The sequence below is a fragment of the Amblyomma maculatum genome, chromosome 6, assembly GCF_055883805.1.
Source record: "Amblyomma maculatum isolate TAMU_Amacu chromosome 6, ASM5588380v1, whole genome shotgun sequence".
Lineage (NCBI taxonomy): Eukaryota > Metazoa > Arthropoda > Arachnida > Ixodida > Ixodidae > Amblyomma > Amblyomma maculatum.
This window is the reverse complement of record NC_139349.1, coordinates 138,316,011-138,330,462: the sequence shown is the minus strand read 5'-3', so window position 1 is coordinate 138,330,462 and position 14,452 is coordinate 138,316,011. Positions and strand designations below refer to the sequence as shown.

General features: G+C 44.2%; 1 protein-coding gene across 1 annotated transcript in view; it reads left to right on the top strand.

Moving 5' to 3' along the window:
- Nucleotides 1-14,452, top strand: part of GluClalpha (glycine receptor alpha 1) — a 227,086-nt gene that overhangs the window by 196,131 nt on the left and 16,503 nt on the right. Inside the window, exon 5 of the mRNA XM_084607478.1 lies at nt 6,802-6,869. Coding sequence (XP_084463604.1) covers nt 6,802-6,869 — 68 coding nt within the window. The remainder of the gene's footprint in view (nt 1-6,801; nt 6,870-14,452) is intronic.

Below are 14,452 nucleotides of genomic sequence, written 5' to 3'. Positions count from 1 at the left end.
AAGTATATAGCGGGTAATATAGATGAATTCTATAGTATTAATGAGAGGGTTGCAGGCATCGTAATTAGGCCTAATAAGCGGTATAAACTGAAGGTTGTACAGGCCTATGCACCTACATGTAGTTATGATGACCAGGCAGTTGAAAGCTTCTATGAAGATGTAGAATCGGCAATGCGAAAAGTAAAGACGCAGTATACTGTACTAATGGGCGACTTCAATGCCAAGGTAGGGAAAAAACAGGCAGGAGGCAAGGCAGTAGGTGACTATGGCATTGGTTCTAGGAATAGCAGGGGGGAGTTACTAGTTGAGTTTGCAGAGCGCAATAACTTACGAATCATGAATACCTTCTTCAGCAAACGGAAGAACCGAAAATGGACATGGAAAAGTCCTAACGGAGAGACTAAAAATGAAATCGACTTCATAATGTGTTCAACCCCCGCCATTGTGCAGGATGTAGAGGTAATCGGGAAAGTTCGATGTAGTGACCACAGGATGGTGAGGTCCCGAATTAGCCTAAATCTGAAGAAGGAACGCAATAGATTAGTAAGAAAGAAACCCATCAACGAATTAGCGGTGAGGGGGAGGGCAGAAGAGTTCAGGATCTCGCTACAGAATAGGTATTCAGCTCTAACTGAGGATGGCGACATTACCCTAGAGGCAAGGAACAATAATTTCAGAGATATCATTACTGAGTGCGCGGTAGAAGTAGGCGGTAGGATAGTTAGAGAGGATACCGGTAAGCTGTCTAAGGAGACGAAAGATTTGATTAAGAAACGGCAGAGTATGAAAGCTTCCAATCCAACAGACCAGATCGAATTGGCCGAGATATCAAAGCTAATCAATAAGCGCAAGGTGGCCGATATAAGGAAGTATAACATGGAGAAAATTGAGCATGCTGTAAAGAACGGGGGAAGCCTTAAAGCGGTAAAGAAGAAATTGGGCATAGGCAAAAACCAGATGTATGCGATAAGGGACAAGGCGGGCAACGTCATCAGTAATATGGACAAGATAGTCAAAGTAGCCGAGGAGTTCTATACAGATCTCTACAGTAGCCAAAGTAGTCAGGACCGTAATGAGATTGGCGGTAGGGAAAAACAGTCAGACGTTCCACCAGTGACGAAGGACGAGGTCAAGAAAGCACTAGAAACTATGAAAAGGGGAAAATCAGCTGGAGAGGATCAGATAACTACAGATTTGCTGAAGGACGGGGGGGATATCGTGCTAGAAAAACTGGCCACCCTGTATACGCAGTGCCTGGTGTCATCGACGGTACCGGAAGCATGGAAGAATGCAAACATTATCCTCATTCACAAGAAAGGGGACTCTAAGGACCTTAAAAATTACAGACCAATCAGCTTACTGTCTGTTACGTATAAGGTATTTACTAAGGTAATCGCTAATAGAATCAGGACAACCTTAGACTGCAATCAAGCAAAGGATCAAGCAGGGTTTCGGAAACGGTACTCTACTATCGATCATATCCATACCATCAATCAGGTGATAGAAAAATGCGCGGAATATAACCAGTCCTTATACATAGCATTCATTGATTACGAGAAAGCATTTGACTCAGTTGAAACCTCGGTGGTGATGCACGCATTGCGAAATCAGGGGGTAGACGAGCCGTACGTGAAAGTGCTGGAAGATATATATAGTGGCTGCACAGCAACCATAGTTCTGCATAAAGAAAGTAACAAAATTCCCATAAAGAAAGGTGTTAGGCAAGGAGACACAATCTCCCCAGCACTATTCACAGCTTGTTCAGAGGAAGTATTCAGACTTGGAATGGGAGCAGTTAGGGATAAGGCTAGATGGAGAATACCTCAGTAATCTGCGATTTGCTGATGACATTGCCTTGCTAAGCAACTCGGGAGATGAACTGCAAATAATGATTGATGACCTAGACAGGAAAAGTAGAAAGGTAGGCTTGAAAATCAATATGCAGAAGACTAAGGTAATGTTCAACAGCCTCGGGAAGGAACAGGAGTTTACATTAGGTAGCAGAATACTGAAAGTAGTAGGCGAATATATCTACTTAGGACAGGTAGTAACCGCAGATCCGGAGCATGAAAAGGAAATAACAAGAAGAATAAGATTGGGATGGAGCGCATTTGGCAAGCACTCGCAGATTATGACTAGCAGCTTACCGGTATCGCTCAAGAGGAAAGTATACAACAGTTGCATCTTGCCTGCACTCACCTATGGCGCTGAAACGTGGAGGCTAACCAAGAGAGTTCTACTTAAGTTGAGGACAACCCAGAGGGCTATGGAACGAAAAATGGTAGGGGTAACATTAAGAGATAGAAAGCGTGCAGAGTGGGTCAGAGAAATAACTCAAGTAAACGTCATTCTAGTGGAAATTAAGAAGAAGAAATGGACATGGGAGGACATCTAGTGCGAAGAGAGGATAACCGATGGTCGCTGAGGGTAACAAACTGGATTCCAAGGGAAGGAAAGCGTAGCAGGGGGCGGCAGAAAGTTAGGTGGGCGGATGAGATTAAGAAGTTCGCAGGGGTCAAGTGGATGCAGCTAGCACAGAACCGGGTTAAGTGGAGAGATATGGGAGAGGCCTTCGCCCTGCAGTGGGTATAATCAGGCTGATGATGATGACTTAAAGACTTATGAGCTACTAGCTACACCAGGGGACGGATGAAACACAACACACAACACAAGCGATGTGCTTCGTCTGTACATGCCACAGGTCTACAAAAAAGAAATATTGCAGGTTCCTAATCGTTGACGTGACGAAACTCAGAAAAGAATGAACGTTTGCCATTCTTTTAAATTGACTGAAGATAAAGCGCACGGGAAGACACACACAAGAGAAGAAGACACAGGACACGCGCTTACAATGCACCATCTAGCCCAACTTCAAGTTTTGTTAAACTACCATTCTTTTAGTTTTCTACAAGCTAGGAACAAGGGTGGGACAGGTGAGTATTCTGCCGCTCGAATGACCGGTCAACAAAATTGAAGATTCGAGCGCAGGATCCCGGGCGCTCTGGTTATACTTCGGTATTTTCCTTCCAAGAAATGTAGTGGGTTCAGGTATTCCTAATATCACAACACTGTCCGATACTTTCATTTTTTTTGTTTATGTTTCTCTCAGCACCAGTTGGCGCGTTCTTTTGCAAACACCCCCCCCCCCCTTCCCCCATCATGGCCCCCGGCTCCCCACGTGTCCCAGTGATCCACCCCGTCTCGTCGAAAAACATAAGCTCCTCCTCTGAGCAAACTAGCGGGCAGGGTCTCGAACGCTTGTTTACAGGAAGCGACTGCACCGGCACTCAGTGCGCCCAGGGCATTATAACGGACGTTCGAACGAGCAAATATTGCTTGAACGTCGTCGTGCGCGCGTATTTTTGTCTTTGGACGCGACACCGAAGCGAGCAAGCATGCCTCAAAGATAACACCGGTGGTGAATTGCTTGTCATCCCTCCGCGAACCTGTCGGGAAACAATGAAAGCTTTCGGGCAGAAACACGATGCAGCTTGGTCAGCGCAGCTGGATGTCGTCAGGGAAGCTTGTGTTTTCATAGGTTGGTGCAAGGCTGTAATGACCACGAAGAATGGTGACCACATGGCCATTTCCTCCGGCAATCCCTGTCTGCGCGTGCGTGCACTGGTAATAGTAGTGAGATATCGCTTGTGTCTCGTCTGTATGCTTTCTGTGTTTCGCTCGTGCCAGCAATATTTGTTTGCTTTCGGCCTACGCCGTGTTTCATCTTGATTGTTCGAACGTGGGCTCCTCTAAAGTCTGAGCGGTAATCGACATCCTATGTTGTACACTTCCTAAAGAAGGCTCACAAGATAGATCTTCGTAACAGCATCTTCCGTTAAGTGAAGTGTTTTCTCTTAGTTATGTCAGTCTAGCTCGCGCGGACCATGTATGAAGTTGCAGAAGCGGCCAACCAAAATCTGGTAGGATGTTTAGAACGCGGGGAAAATTGAGTTTTGCTTTTGTGTATTCAGCAGCCGGTAGGCTAGAATAAAATAGTTGCTACAGCTTGTTAATATTGTAGCGGACTATGGTGGCAGCATATCAGGAAGACGACGGTGAGAACGACGAAGTGCCACCGTGCTGCTCGAGCTCGTTCTTCTGTGCCCAGACTGGCTGTGTTTTGTGTTGCCCGCCCTTCAGCTTACGGAGGCTTACAATCCCCATCTGAGTACTGGATAAGCCCCCTTTCAATATATTTAGGTTACAAAACTTCACTAGATGGCGCATTCCTGCTTTCTGAAGCGTTATTCGATGTCCTGGAAGTCGGATGTCCGCTCTGCTTATCAGTGTTTTGAGCGCATTTACTGTGTTATTTCGCAGTTCTTTGGTGCCGACCTTGTGTAATACATTCTGTTATAATAAAAAAAATAAGAAAGCCCAATGTCCGAAATGCGAGCATATCAGTTGAGAACCTTATAATTTAACAAAATAATTAAGAAAAAATACGCAGGTTTAACCCGGCTGCTGTAGAATGGTAAGCGAATAATACATTACATTGTGGATGTAAATGTTGGGTCGTCAACTCAAGAGGAGGTCAAGGAGAGTATGAAATCGAATTCTCGTAAGGAAAAAGTGAATACGGCCTGGATCGAAGCACATCTCCAACGAAAGGCATTGAAAATACAGCTGTATTTCTAGCTGTCGTCAGTCGATGTCATTCCTTCTTTACTGACGGGGGGTTATGCTTATATGCTTACGATATCAGTTCTCTGAGAGGCACACATGGGACCAAACTTCGTAGCAGAGTCGTTCTATGTGGCGGCACATTCAAGTTGCACCTAAGATCATATCTGGAATGAATAATTGGCGTCAGATAACGCTGGCGCCACACGGTTACGAATACACAAGTGGTGACCTTCAAACTGAGAGGTGTACATACTCAATACATAGCCACACTCTCCATAGATTTGTTATTCTGACACTCCAATGCAAAGAGTGTTCGGCTACGGAATACCTAGGCTAAATTGGGAGCCCGTCCTCAATTAGTCATTCAGGCCACGGTTTGAAGATCGCAACATTCAAAACTAAGTTTCATGTCTTGATCATTGCTGCATCATGGTAGTGTGTCATACGTTCTCCCGTACCTTGCTGAATACTGCCTTGTATAAAGTCGATAAAGTCAGATTTTATGGCCTTAAGCGAATCACTAACGAATCCGACAAGACCATGATATACACGTATTCAAATATGCATAACAGGTACAAACTCGCATGCTTAACGCTGCATATGTTCTCAAGCTACATCATCTGGCCGTAAGCCCAGGAGGCGGGGCTTTCTCCACCCCGCATTCATTCAGTCTGTTGCTACGGAAACTGAATTTACGATTGAGAGCTATGTGTGCATGCTTGTGTGCTATGTTCTTGTGCACCATAGAAGCGTTCTTTTTCACGCTGTCTCGTCTGTTTATGTTCCCACGTTAAGTCGCTGTTGATGTTTTGGCTGCCATTTTAACCTCTGTTTCTTTTTCTTGTGTGTGTTTGTGTGTGTGTGTGTGTGTGCATGGTAATTTTGATGATTCAAACATTGTGCCTCGATTAGAACTTCTGTGTTGAATACTTTTGCTCTGAAGATTCTGTTCTGGCATGCCTCAAGCCGAAGCTCGGCATAAGGTGTAAATTTGGTCCATGTTAAATGTTTGGATTACTTTTACCCAGCATTTGCTTCAAAGAGCAGTATTGAAAGCTGCTATCGCTTCGTTGACGAATGAGTGTCTTTTTTCGAGTGCCTCGTAAATGTGTTCAAGAACTATGAATAATATTTAGTATAAAATAATCGTTCATTTACTTACATAAAGCGTAGTAGCCGAACATAATTTTTGTTAATGTTTATCGTAGTTGAGGAATCAAAAAGACATGGTCATTTGTTTGTGTTAGTTTATTGAGACACTTTCCGCTATCGCTCACTTGCAATCATTTTCTTCTAACTAGAAAAAAAAGAAACAGTTTGAAAGTGCTCTCGTAGGAAACTGTATCTTACCTTTTGTGTAGCATGTTGTGCGCAAAATGAGCACAGGTTCAATGCCATAGAATATAATAGGCCATTGCAAAACCGGCGTCAGCACTCCCGGTTTTATGATCGAACACAAAGCATGCAAGGTTTTGTGCTGCATTGAATTTAGCGTAATAATTTTTTTTTTGCAACCTACATTTAAGGCCCTGATATTGCTTGTGCTGCCGCTTCTCAAAAGGAAAGCAGGGGACGTTCAATAAGGCTTACCTGCAAAAATGAAAAATGAAAGAAAGAAGAAAATATATGTGCTTTTTCCCTTCATACTTTCGTTGTAAATGTTCTGGCCATTAAATTAAACTAAGAACTAAATTTCATTTTCCCAGCATCACGTATCTTCTTACATTGGCCTTCTGCCTTCTTCAATAATAATAAAAAAAGAAAATGGCCGATGGCAGGGAAAAGTAAAACAGCACCAAACCTGGCAGCTCGTGATCCCTCTTTCACCGGCGATTTCCCCCTTCTGTCTGTCTCCCCCATCCCGCTGCAGACGGGCCGGCTCTTGTACGCGTTAACATCTATATAAGAAGTATCAGCAGAATTGATGACGTCACCATGGTAAGTGTGACATCACGCAAAAGGCAAAGGCAGGGCCCGCAAAGAGCGAGAGGTTTTCCGCGAGTCGGTCTGTTGGCGAACCGGAGACGACGCTAGGTGGGGCCTCCTTATCCTCCTCCTTGCGTGCGCTCTCTTTTTTTTCCTTTCCTCTTTTCTTCTCGCTATTTTCCTCCTTCGAGGCCAGCCTTCTTATTACTTTTCTTCTCGGATCGCCCATCCCCGCCCCCCTCCTTGTAGATGGCCCGTGTGTTGTCAGGGTCAACATCTATCTTCGCAGTATTAGCAAGATTGACGATTTGAGCATGGTAAGTACACGCGTGTCCTGCGGCGCACGAGCGCGCTGGCCAACGCGCGCGAGCTGCTTAGAAGGTGCAGGAGCGCAGGTTTTACGGAACTTGGCGGGGCAGCCGTTGGCGAGCTTCCACTCATGCCTTGAGTAGCCGATTCTGGTGCCTCTAGAGACCTCGACGGTATTTTAGAAATCGCAAAAAGGGAGGTAATACGTACGTCAATTTTTATAACAAGGGGAATTTTCACGATCAGGCTCTTATTTAGCATTTCGTATCCCAAGAAGCCTTCCTTTCGAAATGAAACTAGGTTCCAAATAAACAAAATTTGCGGCATGCACCTTCTAGCAAGCTACAAAGGCTGCTGTAGAACATCTATGGTCCCGTAATGGCATTACAACAACCTTCACTTAGGCATCGAGTACTATATTCAAAAGTATATGCGCATTCCAATCTTTTTCATCACGCAAGGTACCAAACAATTTAAGGCGCACCACTCTGTCGTGCTCTCCGTGCGTGAGGTGTCGTGGTTTGTGTCACTTGTGTGAATGTCGTTTCCGGGATGATGTGAGGACTTGATGGTGGAGTGCTTGGTGTGCTCGTGAACGTTATCTCGTATACTCGACAGCATGTACTAGTGCCTATCATTTTAGTTGAACTGTAGAAGCCTACAGCTGTAGCACAGGGACGCGATTCGTATTTAAGTTTTCTTTCAAAAAACTATTTTTATTTTGAAGCTGGCAGACATGAACACTCGCGTTCGTTTCTTTGTGTTCGTGAATGTCAGTGCAACACATTGCCTTTTTTTTCTTGGTGATACACGAGAACTGCTCGAAAGGATAGCTCCCTGAATTATCATAGGATATCTCTTCATTTAGCACTCATTCAAAATATTTGTTGTGTTGTGTTTTCAACCTGGGTTGAAAACCTGGGTGGGCACATTAAAATAACTAAATATGTTTAGGAATCATTACGAAACCAATAAAGGATACGGTAGGAGCTCAGTCAGGTGGCTTGACGCCTGGAGGACGGCTTTCAAAATTTTATCTAGGCCTGACGAGAGCAGTGACGTTTGATTGCGTTTGCATTAACATTGGTGTCTCCTAATGCACGTCACCTGTACCCAGCTGGTGTCCAAATGTCTGTCTGCTTATGTCTGCTCTCGATGTTTTGTCTGTCCTTGTCATCCGCTTTTAAATTTGGTCCGCTCATCTCCTAGCTACACAACGTTCATGTCTCACAAAACTCTGCCTTAGGCAAAGCCATTAAGGCCCAGTTACCTTTGAAAATTCGGCAGAAGCCTCTTGTGCTCCCGTTCCCTTTTACTTGTGTTGTGTATCCCGTATGCAACATCTATCGTCTGCGTTCAGAAAATGTATGCGAAAGTGAAGTAGGCGGTTACGCTGAGTCCACCAATAATGCTGCATGACTATCCACCTTGACTAGAGTAAGAAAGAAGTTCCTGAACCTTTGTGTTACATCGTTTGAGCTTGTTGTTGCGTGCACAATAAAAAACGTGAACGATTGGGTTATCGTTGCCACCCCTCCGCTCGTACGAATTTTGTTCCTTGTGTTTGAGCTCGAACCTGTCGTTGTTGATTGGCTATTATTATCTGAGCATGATGTAGATCAAGAACCTCACAATCCGCACATACTTTTCAATCTACATGCAAGTTGGGCCAGGTTCTAGCGATATCATAGCCTGGTGCCGTTTCTTCGCATTGTGCTAGGTCGTTGGGTAGTAGGCTTGATAGAGGTCGTTCTTCTGATATGCCTTAAAAGAAATTTTTATTCACGAGTTCTCGCACACAAGCAGTGCCTAAATATAATGCCGTGGGCACAAGGTAAAATCCGCACTTCAAGAAAATGAACTTAGAGCAGCCATGGCCACTGAAAGGGCACCTGGTATTTAGTTAGTGTTATTTTTGGCGCGACTACAGCCTCAGTAAAGGTAAGTTCTGGGGTCCCTGACAACCACTAGTCTCCAAAACTCTTTAGATCAAGCAGATGAAGCAAATACATCAGCTTTGTTTTGGTGGAACGCCCGAGCTTAGAAGTCAGCTTGCCACCTTGCAAGGCACTTGTCAAGTGTCGTTTAATTATCCTGTAACACTTCATCCGCTTCTCGTTGATCTCAGCCATTAAAAGCGGGAGCTAGAAGAGACCTTTCACATATGAGGAGAGTACTAAGAACTAGTTTAGACAGCGCGTCTAAGCATGCATGGCTATTTCTTCCTTATGCCGTTAGAGTTCTTGTGCCGGATAAATCTACCACAAAACAAGGTAAGTTTCATTTCGTTTAATTTTTACAAACATTCTTTCGAAATCGGTCGCAGTCTTTGGACAGCAACTCGCCGCGTGCAAGGTAAGAATGTTTATATTGGCGTCTTTGCTCCGTGCTGCAGTGTTGTTTGAAGCTCCTGTGTCTGTATCTATGTTGTGTGTTTTACTACATCGCTCTTGTCGCCTTGCCAAACGCAGTTTAGATGGCAGCTGTGTGACCCACCATTGCAAACAAGACTTCTTTCCCGCTGGTTCGCAGCGTCCAATGACATTTATCTCCTCTAAAGGAACCCAAGTAGCGTTCAGGCCGCAGGATTTTTGGAACATTAGTATACCAAAATGGCTGAAGTTGTATTATGACACACTTTGCTAACTTGAACGGCCGCAAATGTACAAAGCTTGTGGAAGGCGGGATGCATCTCCCTCTTCATGTCATTGCGCACTGTTCAGGGCATCGTAATAAGGTAGTAAGAGCATAAAACAGCATTTTGGTTTATAAATTGGGAACGTTCTCTTAGAAGTATTTCTCTATTTTTGCCAGCTTTATTTCTTCTTCTTGCTGAGACAGCGTGGCAACTTTAAAAGCACATAAGATTCATCTGCACACTCAAGCATGGTTAGTGTAATGAAAATACTCACCAGTCATGAGCGTACATTAAATCTCGCCTCTTGCCTAGCGACAGCACCCCTCAAATCTAGCACATACACACACCCACCCGGCACGTGTATGTCTTTGCGGCAGACACTGCTCGTCCTTAAGCACTCTGTCCAGCCATTCGTAAGCGGTGCCCTCCGAGCAGCAGCGTCCACTCGCCTGAAATGTGCATGTGGCATCTGTTTTGGAAAAGGAGAAAAAGAAAAAAAAAAGCAGCGAAAGTCTCGACATGTTTGTGAATGTCAGCTTTTTTTGCCATGCGCTGTCGCACCGTATGTCTGTCCTGCAAGTTGACATTAAAGAGACGCTTCTCTGTGTGTCACGTCGTCGCACTGTCTGTTCACTTGCCTGTGCGTATGCTTGTGAGCGTGTTTGTGTATGCAATGTCACTGCCTTGTCGCACGCTATACGGCCAGGGCGAAATGCATAACAAAAACACTCGTGACCTCCAAGTAAGGGTTCATTTTTTTTCTTTTTGATATTCTTTCCAAGAATGATTTGTCACCTAACTCAAGTACCACTTCATCAATTGCTCTGCCAACAGGCTAGCTATGACAAGAGCTGAGCTAATGACAAGAGCACAAGAGCTGAGCTAATCCTCCAACCACTCAGCAGCTCTTAGAGCAGAGCAATCAGCCTTGCTTAGAGCAGTCAGTTTTACAGGAAGCTGTGATAGTCGCGGATATATGCACGCAACGGAACAAAAGTATGGTTGAATAAGCACAAGTAATCTACATTCTTCAAGCAAAAGTTCGTACATTTGAGGTTTGCGCATGCGCGTTACAAAGGTTATCCTGGGTAAGGCGAAGATATTGTTTTCTTTTTCTCATTTTTGTTTCTTACTTATGTAGTGCGGCATATATTTGGCTTGTGAGCAGGATTAAAAACACACCATCTGCTCGGTGAATTGTTATTTATAATAGCTATCTTATATCCAGAACAAAAATTGGTTTCGTTAGATGTGTTTCGCCATGATTTACTGCAAGAGTTTGAAAATTTCAGAAACTCCAGAAAATATTAAAAACGCTGATTAGTCTGCAGCACTATAAATAACAATGACCTTTTATTCTAATAAATGGGCAAACATTTACTTCAGTGATCCAGTTAGGATATGTGCTAAACTTCCTTATAGAAATCTCCATAGAATTCAGCTGTTTTCTCAACATTCGTTTCATTAGTTAGGATAAAGGTGAAAGGGTAACCTATACAATTGACCAGATTTATTTTAGCGGCAGGCAATGTGGCCTATTTTTAGCAATATTCCAGCTAGTTAGGTGAGGCAACAATTTACACCTATTCTGTCCTGGCCTTTCAAAATATGCGCAGAGTTAATATTTCTTGCCGTTAGGGGATCATTAAAAGAAAAAGTTCCGAAATGCAAGAGAAGAGGCAAGGGCCGGCTTGCACGATAAAGTCCGAGCTAAGACCAGACTTAAATGGTGTCTTTAGAAAGACCACGCTTATTTAAGAAGGCTCGTGTTCCGAACGTCGAACGCTTCGGGTTCATGTTCACCAGAGTGGCTTCCCAGAACGGCCTCAGCAACCATTTGGGGCATTTTTCCTCGTAACACAATCTTAAGCCGCAAAAAGCAATGGCACGGATTTTACACAACGCAAAATTGACGGAATGTGTACATCTTACAGCAGGGACAGTGCCAGCTCATCCCTGTATTTCCCTAATTTCTCTACTTAGACACCTGGCGTCCTTGTGTCTTAACCAAGACAGCACTAGAGTCGTAATCATAAAAGCGACTTATTCAAGTCAGGACTGAAGCCCAGTCTTGACTCCAGTCTTAAGCGGCCATGCTAGTGGCCTATTCTTTAGACTCCAGTTAAGTCTGGACTTAGCTAAGACAGTCTTAAGATTGTTTTGTGCAAGCGGGCCCAGGAGATTTCATTTATGGCAGTTGGCCGTACCTTCACGGCACTGAGGGAGTTCATGCTGCGAGCAAATTTATTTACTCTTCTACATTAGCTGCGTACCTCTGTATGAATTTAACGAGGAAACAACAATGTCAGGCGGCAAAACTCAAACCTCCAACAAATTCATATTCAATAGCAGTAGAGTGTAACGTGCAAGCGTCATGTTACATCCGCTTCTCTTACAACTTTGTTTCCACTCAGGTACTTAGGATGTAAACGAGTGGCGTAGTCCTACGCCCTATCAACTACCCTCCTCTTTTGCCCCAGTTTCGTTCACCTTGTTTGCGTACAGTAATCTCTAGTAATTTTGTCCCACAGATGCATAGGAAAACAGCTTTCTTCAATATCGCATAACGTTTTAGAGGTTCCCCTTAACTTATTTAGGAGACTGTAGGCCTATAATTATGACACCGTTTTAGATAATTACTGTCAGACAAAATGCGATAAATTGTTTCCTAGTGCGCCGCGAACTGGTAGCGCCTCATGGCTCAAGCAGGAAATTACAACAAAAGTGACCAGATACTTTTTACGCTCGCAAAACATCAATGAATACTTAGTGAGAAAACAGCACATAAATAGGAGCTAAGTGTACACTTCCATTTAGGTCATTGTATTATAGACTGCTGTGTTTTGTCAAACTCCAGCAGGGGACACGTTTTGTATACTACACTTTTGAGGCACATTCGGTCTACTACTAAGTAGAAATAACCCTAACCAATCTCCCTTAGAACTGAGGCGAACGAAGAGCTACAGTGACTTTCAGTTAGAAGCATGTTATGGCTATAGCGGTAAGCCTCTTCTGACTACATTCACTTCACGCTGCCCACTTCCTACTAAGGATATCGAAGGTCGTTGCTTTTTTTTTTTCGGGACGTACACCGCGTCACAACCGGTACTCCCTTCGAATCGATATCCTTTTCCTAGCGCTGGCCTGCTCCCCTGCGTGTTCAAACCCCAAGCTTGCTGTCTGCCCATTCCCGTGCTGTAGCGGACGAGCGTGGCTGCGAATGGCTCCGTAGCGGTGGTGGTGCTGCTGTTCCTAACTGCGTGCGAGGCGCTAGCTTTTGCTTGCGTACGTGTGCGTGTGTGTGTGCGTGTGCGTGCTTATATGTTCCGTGCAGCAGCCTGGTGTGCGTGTATGTGTGTCTTGGCCGGCGGCCGGTCGGTTGTCTCCCGCTCTGCCCCTCTTTGTCTCCCCCCAATTCTTCAGGAGCCACGCAATTGCACCAAAACCCTCTCTGTGCTGTGGAGGTAATATATAGCTGTCAACATATATACGTCCAAAGCACTGAGGGGGTTTTACTCACTCCTCATCGAGCCGAACGCACCCTAAATGCCGCAATCCGTGCCAGAAGCGCCTTTTTGTATGTTGCCCACTCTTTTTCTGCTTCCTTCTTCTATACACTCTCGCCGTGGTCCTCTCTCTTACTATCTCTCTATCTGCCTTTGTCTAATCTTTTCTTCTGTATTTTCTCGCGTTTGTGTGATGTGGTCTTTTGATGTGCGTGCGAGTCTTCTTTGGTCAAAGGAGCACAAGCCTTTGCACAGCTTTCCTTTCAAAGCACAGTAGAATTTCATTTCAAGCTGATATTTTGGGCAGTTAAGTTTGCACAACGCTTCTCTAGCATCAAACTTGAAGGGAATGTGTAAAGCAAGTCTTATTGACCCTGAAAGGAAAGGATTAAGCCAAAGGCTTGTTCACTTGCAACCGTGCTCTTGTGTTAGGTACTACAACTACAAAAGCTTTTTTATCTGACTTTCCATACAGCGTCTATAGAAATGCTCTGCTCGAGGCAGTTTCACCATTTTACTGCTACTGTGATTAAGCTGAGGGTGTCGTGCACTCAGTAACATTGTCAAATGGTTAAGGTGAAAAGTATGTTTCATAAACTATGCTGGGTCCGCAAAACCTGTTCGAAAAATGTCACGAGTATGTGTCGCCGGATGTGACGTCATCACATGGTGTTGTCATACTGGCCACTTGTCATTAATAATAGCGATTAAGGAACAACAAAATCTGCTAAAAATGGTGACGATTGCTAATGGTACCAATAATGATAAAGAGGCCTTGTTACACGTAGTTAGTGAAAAGATAATTACTGATAGCTAGTTAGTGCTAACATAATTTAATTAGTGACAACACATTTAGGGACAAGATAGTTAGTGATATGTAGTTAATGATAGCTGATTAGAAAAACGTGGCGACGGCGCTAATTTCTTGCTTTCTCCCAATACAGTTTCTGCAGTGACCTCTTACGGTTCGGGGAGTCGAGATGGGCGAGCTCAGGCTATTGTCAGTGACGTAGTGTTAGTGACTACACTGGTAATTATTGAAATATCAACCTATGACAAATTCGGGGCGACTAGGGCGCATTTAATTATTCATTTTTGTGAATGGTATCCCTGCTTTTGCCAGGTATCGCATGGACTCGACTTGGTACTATGTAAGCGGGTTCCATTGGCGGGATTGGTGCGATAACGCACTCAGATAATGCACAAAAACTGATGTGCTACGCACATGCAGCGAACTGAGGCATTCAGTGCAGTGTTCCCAGGAATAGATTTGTTTTTGCTCATTATATATGGAACAAAGCCCCACATGCAGTTGTAGACAAATACAGAAAATAGCTTAAAAATATAGAAACGAAGAGACGCTGATGAATAAATCATGGCGGCAATAAAGGCCCAGTCGTTCAGCTCAGAAGTGTTGATGGCGGTAGGCTTCACATCTACTTTGAGT